The sequence below is a fragment of the Cajanus cajan genome, chromosome 2, assembly GCF_000230855.2.
Source record: "Cajanus cajan strain Asha chromosome 2, NIPB_CcT2T_4, whole genome shotgun sequence".
NCBI classification, from domain to species: domain Eukaryota; kingdom Viridiplantae; phylum Streptophyta; class Magnoliopsida; order Fabales; family Fabaceae; genus Cajanus; species Cajanus cajan.
Window position 1 is genome coordinate 66,746,755 of NC_138518.1, and position 18,665 is coordinate 66,765,419.

Consider the following 18,665-nt stretch of genomic DNA (forward strand, 5'->3'; position numbering starts at 1 on the left):
TTTTGCTTCATCAATTTCTTTACACGAGGATCCAAATCTTACAAACGCGGCTATACAAAAATGTTGGAAGACCGAGATTAAGGGCATCCCATACATACAAATCATATTTTCCCTCCCCTAAAATGAGAACAAATTATGGATAAAAAAAACAATTGTCTGCAACCTTAATGAATAAATAGCATTAGAATTTCATATGGTACACTTCATACTGTCTGGTGGAAGAAAGCAAAAAAAAAAAAAACAATACAATAGGCCAAAACTGCAAGAATTGCCCCATAGACAACCCTATATTCTCACGCAATATGGTAAGAAAAAAACAATAAGAGGAATAGCACGAGAAGCTCCCACGCCACAATAGCCTAACCTCCTTTTTGGACTCAATCGCACTATTAACACTCATAATTTACACATTCTACAAAAAGTTCCCTTTCCAATCACAATTGACTCTGCATTCTCAAAACTGAAGCCATGTTGCTATAAAACCATGCATGAATGAATGATGGAAACCATCTTATGGCAAAAAGAATGGGTAACAAATATAGAGATCACCAAACTGGAAAAACCTTGTTCCCAAAAAGAGCAAGACACCGACTGCCAACCCAGATGCTATGAAGAAATGACGGATTGTAATGCAGCAAAGTAATGAAAACTACGAAGAAAGGATAGATTGCAGTGCAAGCTGTTGCTGCGGCTGCAAAGATGACCATGTAGAAGCAAGTGTAGAAGGTGGTAAAGTTTGCTGGAGCTGTCTCAGTAAATTAATCATACGGCCAGCTGTTTGCTCAGTCGCAAGGTCTTTACCAGCACATAAAACCTGTCACATAAAATGGGTCCCATTAAAGAGAAACAATATCAACAAAATCCAACATAATGATATATATTACCAAAAAATATATATTCGCATCCTTTGTTTGCTGGAATAGAAGACTCTGTTTATTTTATACACGCTAAAGTATTAATGGGACTAATGCATGAGGCAAAAAATTGTCAATTAACTATGTATACATGGACATAGTCAGTATAAACACAACAAACAGTAGCTCCTCAAATGAACTATTGAAATGATTGTATGATATCCACTAAATTATGGAAGGGGATAATCAAAGAATCCGACATGTGAGTTGACAAATACAATTACAGATAAATAATTCTTTCACAAAAGCTTTCCAGTATTTATTCTTCATGAAAATAATTTATAAATCTTTACACATTTCCACTAGTTCCTTGACATTTCCCAAACATTTATGTTTCATCCCATGACAGCGTATTACAAAATTTTCATTAGAAAATTTTGAACCTTGGACATGCTACGGAACAAAAAGTTTAATGGCCTATGTGAAGCACGCACTTCATTGAAGGGAATTTGCTAGATTGACATCCCACTATTAGGGAAGTAATTTTATTGTCCCTACTCTTGTATATAGCTTTGCTTTCTATTTAAATCCTTTAATCAAAAACAAAAAGTCTACTCATGTTTCTGATGGACCAAAATATATTTAGTAAAAAACCATTAATTTTAGGAAAACCAAACACAGATTGCAAATTGGCAAAGTCGCAACAAAAAATTAACCTCAGCAAACACTGAAACTATTTTTGGAAGGTATTGATTATTTGGGCCCAACAGCTCCCTGTCAGACCTGCAAATAAATAAAGGAAAATTATAATAGTGAAAAAGATATGCATGAGCAGATACAAAGATTGAAAAAAGCAGAGTTAGGCCCCTAACCTTTCCGCCATTGAACATAGTTGATCATGAACAACTTTGGCCTCGATCAAATCACCTTTTATTGGCAAACAGTTTAGCCACGCAGGAACTACCTGAAAACATAAAAGAATAACAAACTTATTAATTATCATCTCAACCAAAAAAAAAAGGTCGGCCTCAGAAAGAATTGATCATAATAATGACAGACATAATCAAGAACCAAAGGCCTAAAAGCAGGTTACAAACAGGGAAATATGTAATGACCTGGGCAGAATCAATACTGTCACGATGAAATTGGCAAATTTTTCCCAGAGCGGAAACAGCATTGTCATATGCCATTACGTTATCTGGTTGAAGAGCATTAGGATGCTGGATCACAGCATTTAATCTCGAAAGAGCCTCTGCAGTAAGTGAACAACTTGTTACTCAATATAATACAGCATTTTCCAAGTTTATTAAGTAATGTGTCAAGCAGTACCTCCAACCAGAGGTTTGAACACAGATCCACCAAACTCTGCACAAACACCAAGGCCATACACAGCTGCCTGAAGAAATAAAAAAGAAATACCAACATCAACAAACAAACAGCTAAAACAATAAAATGGTATTCAAAATGTTAACCAACAGTGTTTAGTGCTGACCTGTCTGACATCAGGAGTCTCGTCATTACAAGCCTCCAACAGGAATGGGAGAAAGGTATCATAATACCTGCTCAATTGGCATATGAAAGAATGAAGTTGATGACATATGTCTTCATAATTATCACTGCAAACTAAAATGGTAACCTAGCAAACAGTGCTTACTTAATAGCAGCTTCACGACACTGCTCTGCAACATCATCAAAAATACAAATTGCAATCCTTCTCTCTTCGGGAGTCTTGTCCCTCCCCTATATCCAAAACATTAAGCAAAAAGTCAAAACAATGACATTTATGTTTTTGTTCTTTGAAAACTGGAATTAAACTTAATCAGCAGGGCAGGCACAAAACCTGTAAGATATCTGCTTAACATAACAAAATAGACCATTCAAATTGAGGAACCAAAAATGGTTAATGTCTATCTGACAAGCTAATCATGGTAAAATGTATCATTTCATGGGGGGAGGGGGCTATTTCAAGCTAATGTAAACTGGAGAATGAAAATGAATATGTTGTGTCCATGTTCAACTCTTCATCTATGCCTGATGTTGTATTGCAACTACTGCTCAATTCTCAATCTCAGAAAAATTAAAGATTCATTTTTGAATTGAACTAGAACCTTCACAGACAACTTTAACATGATAACCTAATTAAAAAAAATATAAGGCTTGAAGGCCAGCTGAATGAATAAATGAAAATAGAAAATCTAATTGACAATAGAGTTGCTAGATTTCTCAAAGAACATACCCACATAGGTGTCAGATATGATGACAGTTCATCAAAGAAAGGCAAGAAGTTGGCTTTGAAAGTTTTGATTAAAGTTCCCAATATCTCACCCACCTGAGACAATGTATAAATACATTAGAAGGAAGACTAGGAAACTGATCAGCATAAACTCAAAAACACAAATATAGTAGTCAAGTACTTATGATTTTTTATATTATTTTAGATTAGATTAAAAAACTAACTTGGTCAAAAACTTCTTCCTCTTGTTCATTTTCCTCTTTAATCAGTTCCCCCTCTTCAGCATCAAAATCTTCAGCTTGGGTTCTCTCTGCCCTCTCTCGTTTTCTACTTGAACTAGCTGTGATCACCTGTTTTATCTCGTCAACAATGGATCTGACCTGGCTCTCATCCAAAAGCATCCCAGAGATCTAAAAGAAGAAACAATAAGTTCAGAACACATCCAAAACATATTAACAATGCACTATAGGCAAGATAATGAAAGATTAAAAAAAACAGACACAACAAAAGTGTCGATCATTATCCAAGCATCTCAGGAAACAACTCAACACTCGTGCACAATAAACAAAAGCATGCAACGCACATGAAATTGAAGAAAATAAACAAACAAGCTTTCTCTCACCAGCTGGGATTGGGTACATGGATCGAATGGCACCATAATATTCTATTGTGAATCATGCTTATAGATAAATATATTTTTTCTTTCTCTCACTTTATCTCTAGTAATAAGACTAACCTACATCTAATCAGCTCTCCTTACCAAGGACTCCTAGTGAGATTGAAGAAAAGAAAGGCAAATTTTGCATGATATCTCATTTTTTATGAAACAAATATTACAAAATCTACATCCACATTAAGTAAAAAGTGAAATGCACCTAACATGAACATTAATGAGGTAGACAGCTCTGTTCAGTGCAAAAGACAAAATTCCATAACTAAGCCAACTTAATAAAATTTAAATCCTTCAACCAAACAAACATGAAAAAGGAGGTAACCAATCTGTAAAATTTTGTTTTTATTTGCCAATTGACAACAAACATTTTCAGGCATGGCATCAGTAAGAAAAATAAATAATGGATGTGCCAGTGAGGGTCTTCATAGAATTCTAATTTCAGGATTCAATTAATAATGAGAAGCATCAATTTACAATTATAAGTTACAACATCAACTATGTCAACGTATATTCAACAGTCACGGCTCTGAATAATACAGAATAGAAATTCATTCAATAAAAAGGCAAATACGACAAAAATAAATTCATGATCCATACCTGTAAGCATTCATTTAATGAATCCAACATGCTTGCACAAATCTCTGTGTCAGGCTCCTGCAAGCATACAGAAACAGAAAATTCTTAGCAAAGAACTGCCAAGGGGCACCATTGAGTCAGACAACAATAATAGATATCACCTAGACTAATCTTGGTCCTCAAACTCATGCCAGGACTGAGTCCCCTGAGCTAACAAAAATTTATGTGCTGCACTTGCAAAGGATTGCTTTTGTTTTTCTGAATATATAGAGCTTAAAATATTTTTACGACAGTTTCAAATCAAAAGACAAATATTCACTTGTAAGAACCAGACATAAAACTTCCACAATAACACAACTAAGGATGTACGAACTGGAATAACAATTTACCTTGTGCAATGCTTCCACCAGTGCTGGGATGATAGTGTCAGTCAAAAATTTTAAATAAGATACATCCCGACCTAGAGATAGACCCTTCTCTATAGCTAATTTTGCAGATCGTAATAGCTCCGGCATTGCTGTAGCAATATTGGAAATGATACACATTAAAACAATTAGGGTAATGATATAATGCACATTAACTGTGCAATGAAAAATCATTGACCAAAAAGATGCACAGGCACAATAACTTTTTATACCTGAAACTGCTGCTTTTCTAACCTCTTCATGGAAATAAAATTTAAGGAGCGGAACTAAAGTTGCAGCAACCTGCATTACATTCAAATTATTATTAACATGGAAAAATATGTAAAGAAACACGTAAAGAACCATTGTTGTGTAGAGGGATGAAGACGTAAGTCCAACCTGATCAATCCATGGAAAGAATCCTTCCTTCAGCTCATCAGCATAGCAACAAAGCATGTTACATGCTGTAGCTTTTTCCTCAAGAACACTAGTCTTGATTCCAATTCGCTTGTCCCCAAGAGTAATAGTCTCCATACTACAATGGAAAAATAAAACTTCGTTGAATTTTTCCAGCCTAAGAGTAATGGTATTGATGTGTGCTTCTGATTTGCCAGAAGAATAAAATCTTACTCAGTAAATAAGAGTGTGCATTAGGATTTTGTGTGTGCAAGAGCACATGGAGGAAGAGTGTGAACATTAGTTTTTTTTTTTAGGATGGTGTGTCATAATATAAAGATTAGTAAAATAATAAAGATGCCTTAACTCCTATGACTTAAACCATAAGTGAACCCTCGAGATCAAGATGATAATTTGAAATTTGTTTAAAATTTTGCTTAGAGGAATAAAACTGAGACCTTTCATCATCAGAATCGTCAATATCATTGTCTGAATCTGCTGATGTAATGGTTACATCAGGCTTAAGTGCAGCAGATTGAAGCAGTGGAGGCATGACAAACTCCATGTAAGGAAGAAAATCTTGTCCCAGACATTTGCATAGTCTAGCCCATGCCTGTAACAAATTAAATTCATCAGACTAAACATAGACCAATTGACACTTTATTCATATGCTATAAATAATATATTGAAAAAAAAGACACACCTGTAGCATGTAACTTGTAGTTGGATCATCGGTCTCCATTTGAGATACTTGAAGGGACATCAGAACCTCCATAACCTTTTAAAGAACCAGCATAAATAGAATATTAAAATCTTAAGATATCTAGCTGACCAGAGAGAGAGAGAGAGAGAATGCTCAACTGAGATGCAGAGGCAGTTAACTTTCTATTTCCCCATTCTAGAACAACTATTGTTCCGAATGATGATAAAATGGTATAAAAAGTAAATACGTAAAACCAACCATACATTCATGTAAAACAAAATTTCAACAAAGATTTTGAAGAAGTATGAAAACAAAATAACAAGAAAAACCTACCTGCTTAGCATCAGCCCTAAACTTCTCCTTCCCAACAGCCATTCCAACTAAACTTATACACTCCATGGACTTAGCGCGAAGCATACGGTTAGATTTGTCGGTTGCATTAACCAATATAGCCTTCAGATATGGCATTACAGCATCATAATATTTTTGGAAGTGCTCCTAAGAAAGACCATAGTAATGAAATGAGTGATCAAAATAAAATAAATTATAAATGTTGGTTGATGAAAGAAGTTCACAAAATACCTGAGAAGAATCAGCAACTGATGCCAAAGCAGTTAAGGCACCTTCTTGCACCATCTGCTTACCATTCTGAAACATGTGCATAATATCCAAAATTAAGTGCAGGAAAAATTGAATCATAAGATAATTCAACAAAAAGACCTTAACAACAGTTCTTGATAACAATACTCTATAAATATACCTGAAGAAGAACAAGTAGTTTGCTAACTATTCCATCCAAGTACGGCGTTAAGATATCAGGTGTGCAGTTCTCACTGAAGTTGAGAACTGCTGAAGCAGCATGTGCCTGTGTAGACAATATTTTGAGAATAATTACACCAGAAAGCTAATTTAATGAAAATAGCATGACTTCACAGATAAATCATAACGACTATAAAGAATAAAAAAACAAATGATAGTCACACACTTAATACTATCTTATATCCCGATGCTTCTTATTTGTAAAAGTAACATTGCAGTAACCATCTGCATATATAATTTTAAATAATCATAGTTATTAATGAGATAATTAAAAGAATTACAAAACTTTCATTACAAACTTGTATTCAATGGTTACGCAAACACAGAATAAAGTCACTTCAATAAAAGGGCATCTAACCTGTACACGAGGGTTCTGAAAATCATCCATGGCACTGGCTAGTGCTGGCAACACTCCTTGATGATATTTAACTTGCAAGTCCGGACCCAAATCAGTAGACAGTTGCCCAATTGCATTAATGGCTGCCCACCTTACCCGTGGATGTTGGTCGGGGAAGGAGTTCAGTACCATAGCCACCACTTGCTCCAAATTTTTAATCATGACCTGCAGCAATTAAAAGTTGGTACAAATCAAAACCACAAGCAGCATGCAAGAAAAAGAAACCCTCACAACATGGACACACAAGTCATTGCACAACAGGGACCAATCCATCACAATTCACAATCACTAAAAGTATAACAAACTAACACAGACATTCTAATTCTCATTTACTCATAAAAGCAAAACACTAAGTAGAAATCTCCAATCAATACCTTGGAGCAGCCCTCGGCTATTTGCGCAAGTGCAATTAGGGCAGCATGGCGCTTCTGCCACTCCGGAGCAGCCAAGTATGCAGGCAACTGTTCAGAAGCAACAGGAACAATAGTGTTTCCACCCAAAGAAATAGATAACCTATCCAAACACTCTTGTCCCACGCTGTAATTACTGGTTTCACCAGCATCCTCATCCTCAGTCTCCGCGCTGTGCCACGCAGGATCATCCTCAACATCAAGAAGCATCTTCATGAGAATGGCAAACAACCTACTAATAAACTGCGGCAACTTCCTCATCATCCCAGGGGCGCGCTCCCTCGCCTCGGCGAGGGTAATAACAAACTCAATCGCCAAATGCCGAGTCCCTTCCTCAAGAGACTCCGCCTCTGCAATCTGCAGCATGGCGCCAACGACATCCACGAGCTGCCGCCGCAGAAACCGCGGCTCGGTGCCGGCGAGCTCGATGAGAAGCTCCAGAGCCTCCTGAGCGGTGGCCTCCTGGCCGGAATTGAGCGCCTCGGTGAGAGTCCGCATCATCGCAGGGAGTAAATCCTGGAAGCGGTCGCGATCGGCAGAGCCGGAGAGGCACTGGATGAAATTGATAACGGCGTTGAGAGCGGCAATTCGGACGTCGGGGTTAACGGAGGGATTGGTGAGGCACTGGAGGAAGATGTCGTGGAGGTGCTTGATATGAGGAGTGAGGGAATCGCCGATGTACTGAGATAACTGCGCGAAGATTAAGAAGGCAGATTCCTGAAGCTTAGGGGAATCGGAGGAGACGCACTGGAACATGAAAGGGAGGAGTTCAGGCCAGGCGTTGTCCGGGAGGATACCGGAGGCGAGTTCGGAGATGGTGTCGCAGAGCTTCTTGGAGATGGATTTGGTGTTTTCGGTTTGAATCGAGGAGAGGAGGAGCGATTTGAGGGAGGACTGCGTGTGAGGGGAGAGGCGCGGCCAGAGGTAGGAGTCGTCGCGAGTGAGCTGCTTGCGGAGGAGGATGGCGGACATGGCGCGCGCCTCCTGCTGCGGCGAGGAGTGGAGGATGTGCGCGAGCTTGAGGGAGAGGTTATCGGGATCGGTCTGCTTGCAGAGGTTGAAGAGCGCCTCGGCGTGGGAGCGCTGCTCGTTGGAGGAGGACATCAGGTGCGAGATCAGCGTCTCGAACTGCGAGAGATCGGCGCCGAGAACGGCCGCCACCTGCGATTGCTGCACCGCGGGATCCATCGATGGCGGCGAGGAGGAGATGAGCGACGCGCGGTTAGGGTTTTTGGTTTTGGTTTTGGTTTTGATTGATGATTGGATTATGAGGTCGCCACTCTTCTCTCTCTCTCTCTCGGGGTGTGTGTGTGTGCGTCGTTTTATATGGTTGCGTTGCGGGTTTGGGTTTTGGAGCGAGGGAGCGAGCGAGTGTAGTGTTGTTCGTGAGCGTTGTGGTTTATTGCTCGTATTATAAGTGTGAAAAGGGTTAGGTTACCGTGCACAGCAGTGGGGCTAATTAGGGCAACCACATGATTTTTATTAGCTGTGTTTTGTTTTTTAGGTCATCACTCATCATTAGTCTTCCTCTCCTTTTCTTCTTTTTCTCCCATTCTTGCTTATATTTACTAAATTTATGTGTGTCATATGGGGGATCAATTTTAAATGCGTCTATTCTTCTTTCTTTTTAGTTACTAAACAATGGAAATATATAATTTAGAATGTGATTCATGTTCATTATTCTTTTGATTAAATATACACAATATTCTTATTTATTCTCACCAATACATTTCTAATTTCACATAATATTTACACAATTAGCCAAATTAAATAATCCTCATTGTCTTCAAATATTTTCTTTTTAGGTAATTTATGTGGTGCTTCTTAGTTTTACAGGATTTTATAGTTTTTTACTTATCTAATCAAATTATGATATGTGTCTTTATTACTCAAATGACTATAATCTATAAAGTTGTATAAAGAAGTACTCTTCTTTTTAATTGTGTTAGTCTCCATATTTTATTGGATTATTACACTTTTCAATTTCTTAAGAAGAAATAAGAAATTTTAATAACTAACTTCTTTCATGTATGTATGCGCCAATCTCAATTTGAAAGCACATGTTTGATGAGTCAAGTATAAATGAAGTAGTCAAAAGTGGATAGAGTTCACGAAACATGAGATTAGAGGATGTGTCACAACAATGCGGGCACAAACTTAAAGGTTGTGGTCGAAAAAGGCAATTACAAGCACGACAATATATTAATGACATTAACGATAAAATGGCTAATGCATGAAACTGCAAGGGATGATGGGAAAGAAATAGGTACTTAGCATTGCAACAATAACTAAACACAAAGCTTTTACTAGAAGATCTCGATTGGCAATAAAGAGCCAAACAAAACTAGTTATGCAACAAAGATGCTAACAAACGATTTTTTCATGTATTGACATCAACTCATTGTAAACATTATCTTATTAAACAATTACGAGATAACATGTATAATAATATAATATCCTATCCAACAAGTTTGGGAATATAGCCACAAACTATTTCAACCAAATATTCTTGAATACTCTTATTAATTCAATATCGATAACCAATGCCTTGGAAGTGCACATATCTGATGAAGACAATAAAAAATTACTACTCCTTTTTCAAGAAGAATTCCAAGTCACCATATCACAAATGCATAGTTACAAATCTTTGGGGCTTGATGGTTCCAACCTAAGATTCTTCAAACACTTTTGAGAGGATTTTGGGAAAGACATTTATAATGTGTGCTTAACATGAAAGGAATTTGGGAGGATTCCATACTCCTTGAACACCACCAACATTGCTCTTATTCTAAAATGTGATATTTTAGAGAGAGATCTCTGACCCATTGCATATGCAATGTGGCCTACAAATTATTCTCAAAAGTCTTGGCAAACTACCTCAAACATTTTATGGAGAAGTGCATTTCTTAGGTGCAAGCAGCCTTTGTCGAAAACAAATTCATAATTGATAATGTAATGAGAGTGTTTCTAGTTTTGTTGACACTAAGGGAAGAACAAAAGTCAATGTTGAATTCTTTTTGGTGGGGATCAACCAATGGTAATGGACGTGGTATCAAATAGGAACGTTGGGATAAACTTACCATTAAAAAATAGAATAGGGGTTGGCTCTTCAAAGTATAAACACCTTCAACCTGGCTCTCTTATTGGCAACAAGTCTGGTGTATGATATAAAAACCACACACCATAGTGAATCAACTTATAAGAGCCAAATATTACTTTAACATTAATTTTTTGGATGCACTCTTAGACCATAATTAGAATTACACCTAACAGAGCATTTGCAACACACAACACCTTATGAAAAAAGGAAGAAAATGGCGAATAGAGAATGGTAAAAATATCCCTACATGAGGCTTTCTATGGGCATGGAACAATTAAACAAATGTTGGAATACCCCTACAATAAACATTATCTATGACCCAAATGTTATAGACACCATACTACGTACTCCACTTATTAACCTAGGGAGGATGATTATAAAATCTAAAAGTGGAGCAAAGATGGCCATTATTTTGTAAGATCGACATACCTTAGGTATATTAACTAAATTATACAGTTAAACCACTTAAAAGAAAAGGAAACTAAAAACTCATTTGGACCATGCACATCCCTCCAAAAGTCAAGTTAATTTTGTGGTGACTCTATCGGGACTACCTGCTTACAAGGAGCAAGCTCTAAAACCAAGGGGCACAGTGCCCTGCAACTTATGTTGTACGAGAAAATCAATTGGAGAATGCTTTACATGTTTTCCTTGGTTGTAACCACACATAATCATGAGTAGAATAGTGGATTGCTTTATACCTTTGCTTTTCTAATATCTAACACATACATCTTAAAGGAGCTTGCGTTTAGCATTGGAATCCCTAAATGAAAAACATGCAACTTTCTTCGCTAAGATATTATGAAGCCTTTGATGTAGCAAAAACATGCTACTATGGGAAAACAACAAATGGGAAGAAAATAATATCATATTTAGAGCGAAGGACTAGTTGGCCGGTTGGATATAGGCCAAAGCTACTAAAATCTCCATGCAAAACAACATACAAACTCGTTCTATCACTCATTATAAATTACTAAACTAAAGCTTCCTAAAATGCAATGTCGACATGACATTTTTCAAAACTTCTAGTACCTTTGGTATATGTCCTTGTCTATGAGACCACACGAGAGCTTTTATACAAGTTAGGACATGGTCATATTTGTTTTTACTCGAGCCACACAAATGTGAAGCATATGCATTATTGGAAGGCATATCTTTGGTGCGTGAGTTGGGTTATACTGAGGTGTTTTTGAATCGTGCTACCAAAGAGTTGTCACAAGCCTTCAAAATATGAGCAAAAATTTACTCGAGTTCACAATACTTTTGCAAAATTACATTCAGAAGCTCAATGAATTATGCAACTGTAATGTTAGTTTTACATTTAGCCAAACAAATTCAGTAATTCACAATCTAGCCAGGATAATTGAATCTTATGTTGGTCTCCATGAATTTTATTACATCTCATATTGTACATTTAAACAAATTATGAATAAAATACAATAGTTTTATCTCTTTCAACAAAAAAAAAAATTCATGTTATAGTAAAAAATTTCTCACTTGTGTAAGAGAGACCACACGAAAGTTTTTATACAAGTTATGACATGATCTTATTTGTTTTTACTCAAGCCACACAAATGTGAAGCATAAGCACTCTTAGAAGGCATATCTTGGGTGCATGAGTTAGGTTATACTAAGATGTTTTTGAATCAAACTGTCAAAGAGTTGGCACAAACCTTCAAAATAAGAGCAAAAAATTATCTGAATTCAGAATGCTTTTGCAAAATTACATTCAAAAGCTTAATGAATTACCCAACTATAATGTTAATTTTACACCTAGACAAATAAATTCAATGATCGCAATGCCAAAAAAATTGAATCTTATGCTAGTTTCCATGAGTTTTATTACATTCTATATTGTGCATGCAAATAAATTATGAATAAAATATAATAGTTTTATCTTTTTTAAGAAAATCTTTCATGTTATAATAAAAAAAATTTCTCAATCTTGTAATAATCACCAACTTTATTATTTATTTTTATATTTAAAAAAAATACTTTCTCTTTCCTTACTAATAAATTAGTAATGATAATAGCATTTATACTAAAGTGTTATAACTTATGATATATGATATTTTATGAGAATATTTCAGTCAAAATAAATTTTTTTATTTTTTTATATTTTTACATGTGTATACTTGATTTACTTAATTGTTTTATCAATCACTTTTATCGAAATTAGAATTTAATTTTTTAATTATAAATTATAAAATATAATTTACATACTTAAAGAAAAAACAAAAGGAAAGGGGGAGCCCACCCTCACCCCCATTTCCCTCCACCTCCACTTAAGATTTATAAAGCAACACTTAAAAAATTATCGGAAAATATTGAGATTGTGTTTTTCTGGATACTATAATTACTGTAAGAAATTTCTAGATACTATAAATTTTAGAATATCAAACGAATATTTTTTCCTTAAACAATTTGAATGATTATCATCTTATTGTTAACTTTTAAGAGAATTGACAGTAAAAAATAACAAACTGGAAGACGTATCTATACAAACAAGCATGAGAGTTGTAGTTCAATACATGCTACAACTTGCAAGTTGCAACCTTTTCATCAGCATAATTTGTTCCAAGAGATTGTGAATCACAATAATTATTGTGTGTAATAATTGAGGTTTTGGGTCACAAGTCTTTTCTCCTCGCCTTCTTTTTCCCCCTTTTATTTCGGGTCGCATGGTCTTTTATTTATTTATTTTATAAGACAAGGTGTTCTCAAACCAAACTACGAACGCACGCACATACGAAATTAAAGTATGCTTAAGAATCAATTAATTTTAATTATTTTTGGGTCCAAACTGGTACAGCTTAAAGTCGAATTATTGACTTGTTAATTGTTTTGCCGTCCATTTATGTTATCCTTTTCAGGCCAATATGATTTTTTGTATTTTTCTTTTCTAAAATGAAAGAATAATCAAAAGAAGGAAAAAATGAATAATAATAAATAAATAAGCAAATCAATCAAATCTTTTAAATTATTTTATTTTATTTTTATTTTATTAAATAAGCAACTGACATGACACTATTAGAAAATATGATTGGTTACCGGTGTAAAAAAAATTTACACTGACAGTGTATAGGTGATTAACTCATAAACTAATACGATTTCTGTTATCCTTTGCCTAACTGTTGTCAAGGCGTATAAAAAGAAAAGTTAATCACTTATACACGTGTAAAGTTTTTTTATACTGACAACTAATCATATTTTTTAATTGTGTCATGTCATTATAGTGACATGACATAATTAAAAGATATAATTGATTGTTAGTGTAAAAAAATTTTATACTAATAGTATATAGGTAATTAACTCTAAAAAAGAATAGATAGACCCGCAAAAATGTATAGCCCAATTTGTCAGTTTCAAGGGTAAAAGAAATAAGGCCCATTACAATAAAGGTGGACATGGGCTTTTCAAACAAGGCTCAATTTGTTTGTCTTTTCAAACAAGGCCCATCACAACGAAATCAAACTAGAACTAACCCAAATTTTAAAAAATATGTTCTAGTTATAAAATTCCAACATTTCATTTTAGAAAATAACAATTCATAATTGATTTAGAATATAATTTAGATGAACTAATAATATCGATACTGTTTGTATTATCATTTAATTATAAATGATAAATTTATTAATTTTTACAATAATTATTTTCAAGTTATATATAAGATGATTTTTTATTGATTAATAGTGTAAAAAATGTTGTTATGGGTATCTTACTTTCCCAAACTAAAGTTAAAAGATCCGTTTTTAATTTAATTATTTATTTTGTAATATAAAAATGTTGTTTTTAATGACTTTTGGAAACAGGGAATTAAGGCCTGTTTGTTTTAATTTTGTTTTTTAGTTTTTAAAAACTATTTTAACATTAGGAAACAACCAATTTTTCAAGTGTCAGTTAAATCTTTCATGGAAGGAGTGAACATTAAAATACTCGCAAAGAATCGGAGCAAAAAGAACATAGCTAAAAAGAAAGTCTATGTCTTATAAACTATTATTCAACAATTCAATGGTTGTTTTTTGAAAGAAAATTTCATTAGGGTGTGTTTGGATAAAAGATTTTAGAATTTTAGGAAATTTAAAATTTCAAGAATTTTAATTGTTTTAATTGAAATTTTGTCATTTTTATATTATTGTGTTTGGGTAATAACATTAAAATTCTTCATTTTCAAAATTTTCATGTTTGAATAAGGTAATTAGAGTTTTTCATCTCTTAAATTTTCTATTTTAATTAAATAAATAAATTCTTTATTTATAAAATTTATATTTGAATAAAACATTTAAATCATTTTTATTTATAAAATATTTCATTTTAAAATAAATAAAAATTCATTTATAAGTTATATTATTTAAATAAAATATTTTTTTTAACTTAACGTGAAAAATAATTTTAACATTATTGTTAACTAATTTTTACTAATATGAACAAACCTCTTGAAATTTATTGAAATTTATTACAATAACTATTAATATCAATTTTGAGGCTCACAAAATAAAATAAGTATTTTAAATATCAATAATTGCAAGAGTGTTTTATGACATCTTGTTTATTGAATTCCAAAGTATCACACATACATAAAAAGAAATCAAAATCAAAAGTCTACTAAAAATACAATCTCTACTAAAAGTTTCTTCTAATTTGATAACTAGCAAATATATTCATCACTAAAGTATTACTAAGCTATAATATTTTCTCATGAAAATTTTAAAATCCTTACTTAAATTACTTTCCTCACTTGAAATCTCTTGTCCGAACACACTATAATTTTTTCAGGTATATAGTCAAATATTTTTTGATGCATAAACATTAGGTATAGGTCTATTGGATTGTAAACTTATGCATGTTCAACTTTTTAGCACAAGCATGATATGTGCTATTTTTTTTAACAAGCCTATTATCAATTAGTAAATAATGCATTGGTCTTTTTTTATCTTTTTTTTATTAAGAGGGGGTGTAACGAACCCCATGGTTTTTATATTTAACGAATCAACTACTAACAACGAAAAACATACAAGTTTTTACCTAAGGTTAACATGCATGCAATTTTTAGATGTACAGGTAATAATACATAGATACATGTACTACTATTTTCACCAAATATTGAAATACCATACAAGTTTATGTATATATAGTAATCCAAAAACTAAAATGTATTAACCTATGTTGCAAGTCAAGTAACACTACAACACATGCAAAAGTATTAAGCTACACTGTCATTTGCATGACTCTCACTCTCCAAATGCATCCAACCTAATCTTGTCCTGCTTCCATGTAAACATGATCATCATATTCCAACTACAAGAAAACATGCAAGGGTAAGCTAGTATTCAAAAGAATGACCATATAACAAGTATAGGAATAAAGACAACTATACTAATCACGGACATGTAACATATCACCTCATGGCCTACACAGTGATACATATAACACCTCAACATGACATTCAGCAATCTTACAAAGGTAAATAATTTAACAACATGCACTAGCAACCATGCCATTTCAACAATAAGAAACCCAACATATGAATAACACCTCAATTACCACATCATACGTATAACACCTCAACTATATGCCTCATCATGCAACCTATGGAAATCTCCTATAACAAAGATGAGCAGTTTAAGTGACTTTATCCTATCAAACCAACATAATCTTTTTACACATGCTAGATCAAGAATCAATTGAGATATCAATCTCTAACAACATTATTTCTTAGATGTCACCACTTAAACTAGGAAGTCTAATATTCCTATCAGGGTATAAAATTTAATTGGATGTGAGCCTACCACGATATTAGCTTGCATAACTAAGTCCTCCTATGTAACTAGTTTATCGACTACCCTTCAAATACTATGTCCTTTCAGTACTTAGTTAGGGATTAAGCCCCTGAACTTATACTTTACTCGGTTAGTCACTTTATACATGTATGTCTCAACCTTGCTCACATACGAATCAACACTGGTCACTTGTAATTAGTATAGCTCGATTTGATCCTTATATTATAGTCACTTATAGTCGATATGCCTTAACCTGACCCATTTATTGCATCAATGTTAAGTCTCAATTTTACCTCTTCTTGGATGAGACTTATTGAACAAATTCCACTCATCCTTTGAACCATTGCAATATAATTGTTCTCTTTTTGGTTCATTTTGTGTGCAGATATAACTAACCCAAATTCATCTAACAATACCTTAATCCACCTCATTTTTTGTGCAGGTATTGAGGAAGAGTGGAAAGTTGAAGACTCTTAGGATTGGAAACTTAAGAAGCTAAGGAGCAGATAAGAGGTTCTAAGCCGGGCTCAATATAACCCGCGCTGGGCGTGACAAAAATAGAGTATTTCATCTCTGCCAGTTATATTGCGCCGGGCGCAAAAGGAATTGAGCCAGGCGCAAAAGGAATTAAGCCGGGCGCAAAAGGAATTGCGCCGGGCTTGTGTTGAGACAGAGAGTGCTTGACTTCTCTGTAAGAACTTGCGCCGGGCTCGAAGAATTGTGCGCCGGGCGCGGAACCCTAATCTGATCTCCCAGGCTCGTATTTGAAGCCATTTTCGGGGATCTTTCTCTCCATTCACACATTGGACAAGTTTTAGGAGCTGTTGAAGGGATTCCCGGAGCTTGGAGCTGTTCGTGTGTGGGTCTTTCCTTCGGTTTCTTCATTTCTCCCTTCATCTCTATTTTGTTTTGCCCTCAATTTTGAGTGGTTCCACCCATTTTTTGTGGGGTTAGATGTAACCAACGAATTCTAGTGTAATCCTAACGTTTTCAATGATATATATACATGTTGTTTCATTCATTGTTGTGTTTGTTTCTTTGCTTAATGCTTGCTTTGGATTGATCACCCTTTGCATGATTTAAGGTTCCATTGAGTATTGGGAAATACCTTTGAAATTAGTTCTGGAACATATGCCTAGTGGAGATTGTATTTAGGGATAGAGCTTGACCCATTAGTAGTCTTAAACCCTAGCCCGTAATGCGGGTGTAGGTATTGGGTACTCAAGGGATTGATATTCAATATCCGCACCTAGGCTCTTTCTCTAAGGGATTAGGTTTGAGTAAACTTATGGGTTGACTAAGCAATGAATTTAACAAGAGATTAAGGATTCATTAGTTTAACGTTTGGTGAAATCTAACCCCACAACCTCACAATATCACAATATCATTTCTAACCTTTTCCACTCACAACCAAATGTTTTTATAATTTTTATTCCAGTAGTCATGATCTTTAATTCACATTCACATGACAAACTACAAATTGGAATTATTCTTTAGTCACGAATAGTCAATAAATGCTTATATTATCTTCTAATCCCTGTGGATACGATATTTTTTACTACTTGAACGACCGTTATACTTGCCGTGTTTGAGACCGTTGATTGAATCAAACTAAATTACAATTATAACAAAAGCACTTCAACGGAAATCTCAACAAGTTTTTGGCGCCGTTGCGGGGGATTAGAATGGCGATTTAATATTTGTAGCTATTTTTGACTTATTCTTTGTTTTTATTGTTATTTTTATTTGTGTGCTGGCAATGAATTGCTGAAACTAACCTGTGCGCTATAGTCCTCTGCTTTCTCTTGTATGCAAGGTACTGTGAACTAGATTGACCAATTCCTCTGAGCAGTTGCTGAGCAATCCTCAGATTGAGCACAAAGCAAGGAGGAACAAGAGCAACAGGAGGAGAAGGAGAGTAGAGCACTTCAAGTTGGTCATCGTCAGGCTCGGGACAGTAAACAAGCGCTTCCTGGGAGGCAACCCAGAGATCTGAACTGTGTTTTAGATTTTTGTTGCATGTTGTTCTGTGTTATAAGTGTTGTTTTGTATTATGTGTTGTGTCTGTGTTATATGTTTTGTGGTATATGTTGTTTGTGTTATGTGTTAGTTGTTAGAATCATGTTTGAATGGGTAAATATAGGGTACATTTTTTTTGGAATGTGAGGAATGAGGCAATTCTGTGTCTAGGTGGAAATAAGGCCTGATCCTAATTTAAAACCTGGGCAAATTGACCTTTTAAAGTGACTACGCGCCCGGCGTGACTCTTTTGCGCCCGGCCTAGTACTCAATTTTTGGTCTCTGGAACCACCACGCCGGG

At 34.7% G+C, this 18,665-nt stretch overlaps 1 protein-coding gene across 1 annotated transcript; it reads right to left on the minus strand.

The window, feature by feature from the left end:
• Window positions 1-140: 140 nt before the first annotated feature.
• On the minus strand, window positions 141-8,848 carry EMB2734 (ARM repeat superfamily protein). The gene is made up of 20 exons (XM_020359920.3): window positions 7,430-8,848; window positions 7,017-7,220; window positions 6,600-6,704; window positions 6,422-6,487; window positions 6,173-6,337; window positions 5,840-5,914; window positions 5,595-5,749; window positions 5,140-5,275; window positions 4,974-5,043; window positions 4,726-4,853; window positions 4,358-4,414; window positions 3,312-3,497; window positions 3,091-3,183; window positions 2,509-2,594; window positions 2,347-2,413; window positions 2,184-2,250; window positions 1,970-2,106; window positions 1,727-1,818; window positions 1,571-1,637; window positions 141-814 (listed from the first exon to the last, which is right to left on the minus strand). Exons 1-20 carry the CDS (start codon window positions 8,651-8,653, stop codon window positions 650-652), a joined length of 3,345 nt encoding a protein of 1,114 aa, XP_020215509.2. The 5' UTR covers window positions 8,654-8,848; the 3' UTR covers window positions 141-649.
• Window positions 8,849-18,665: the final 9,817 nt, after the last annotated feature.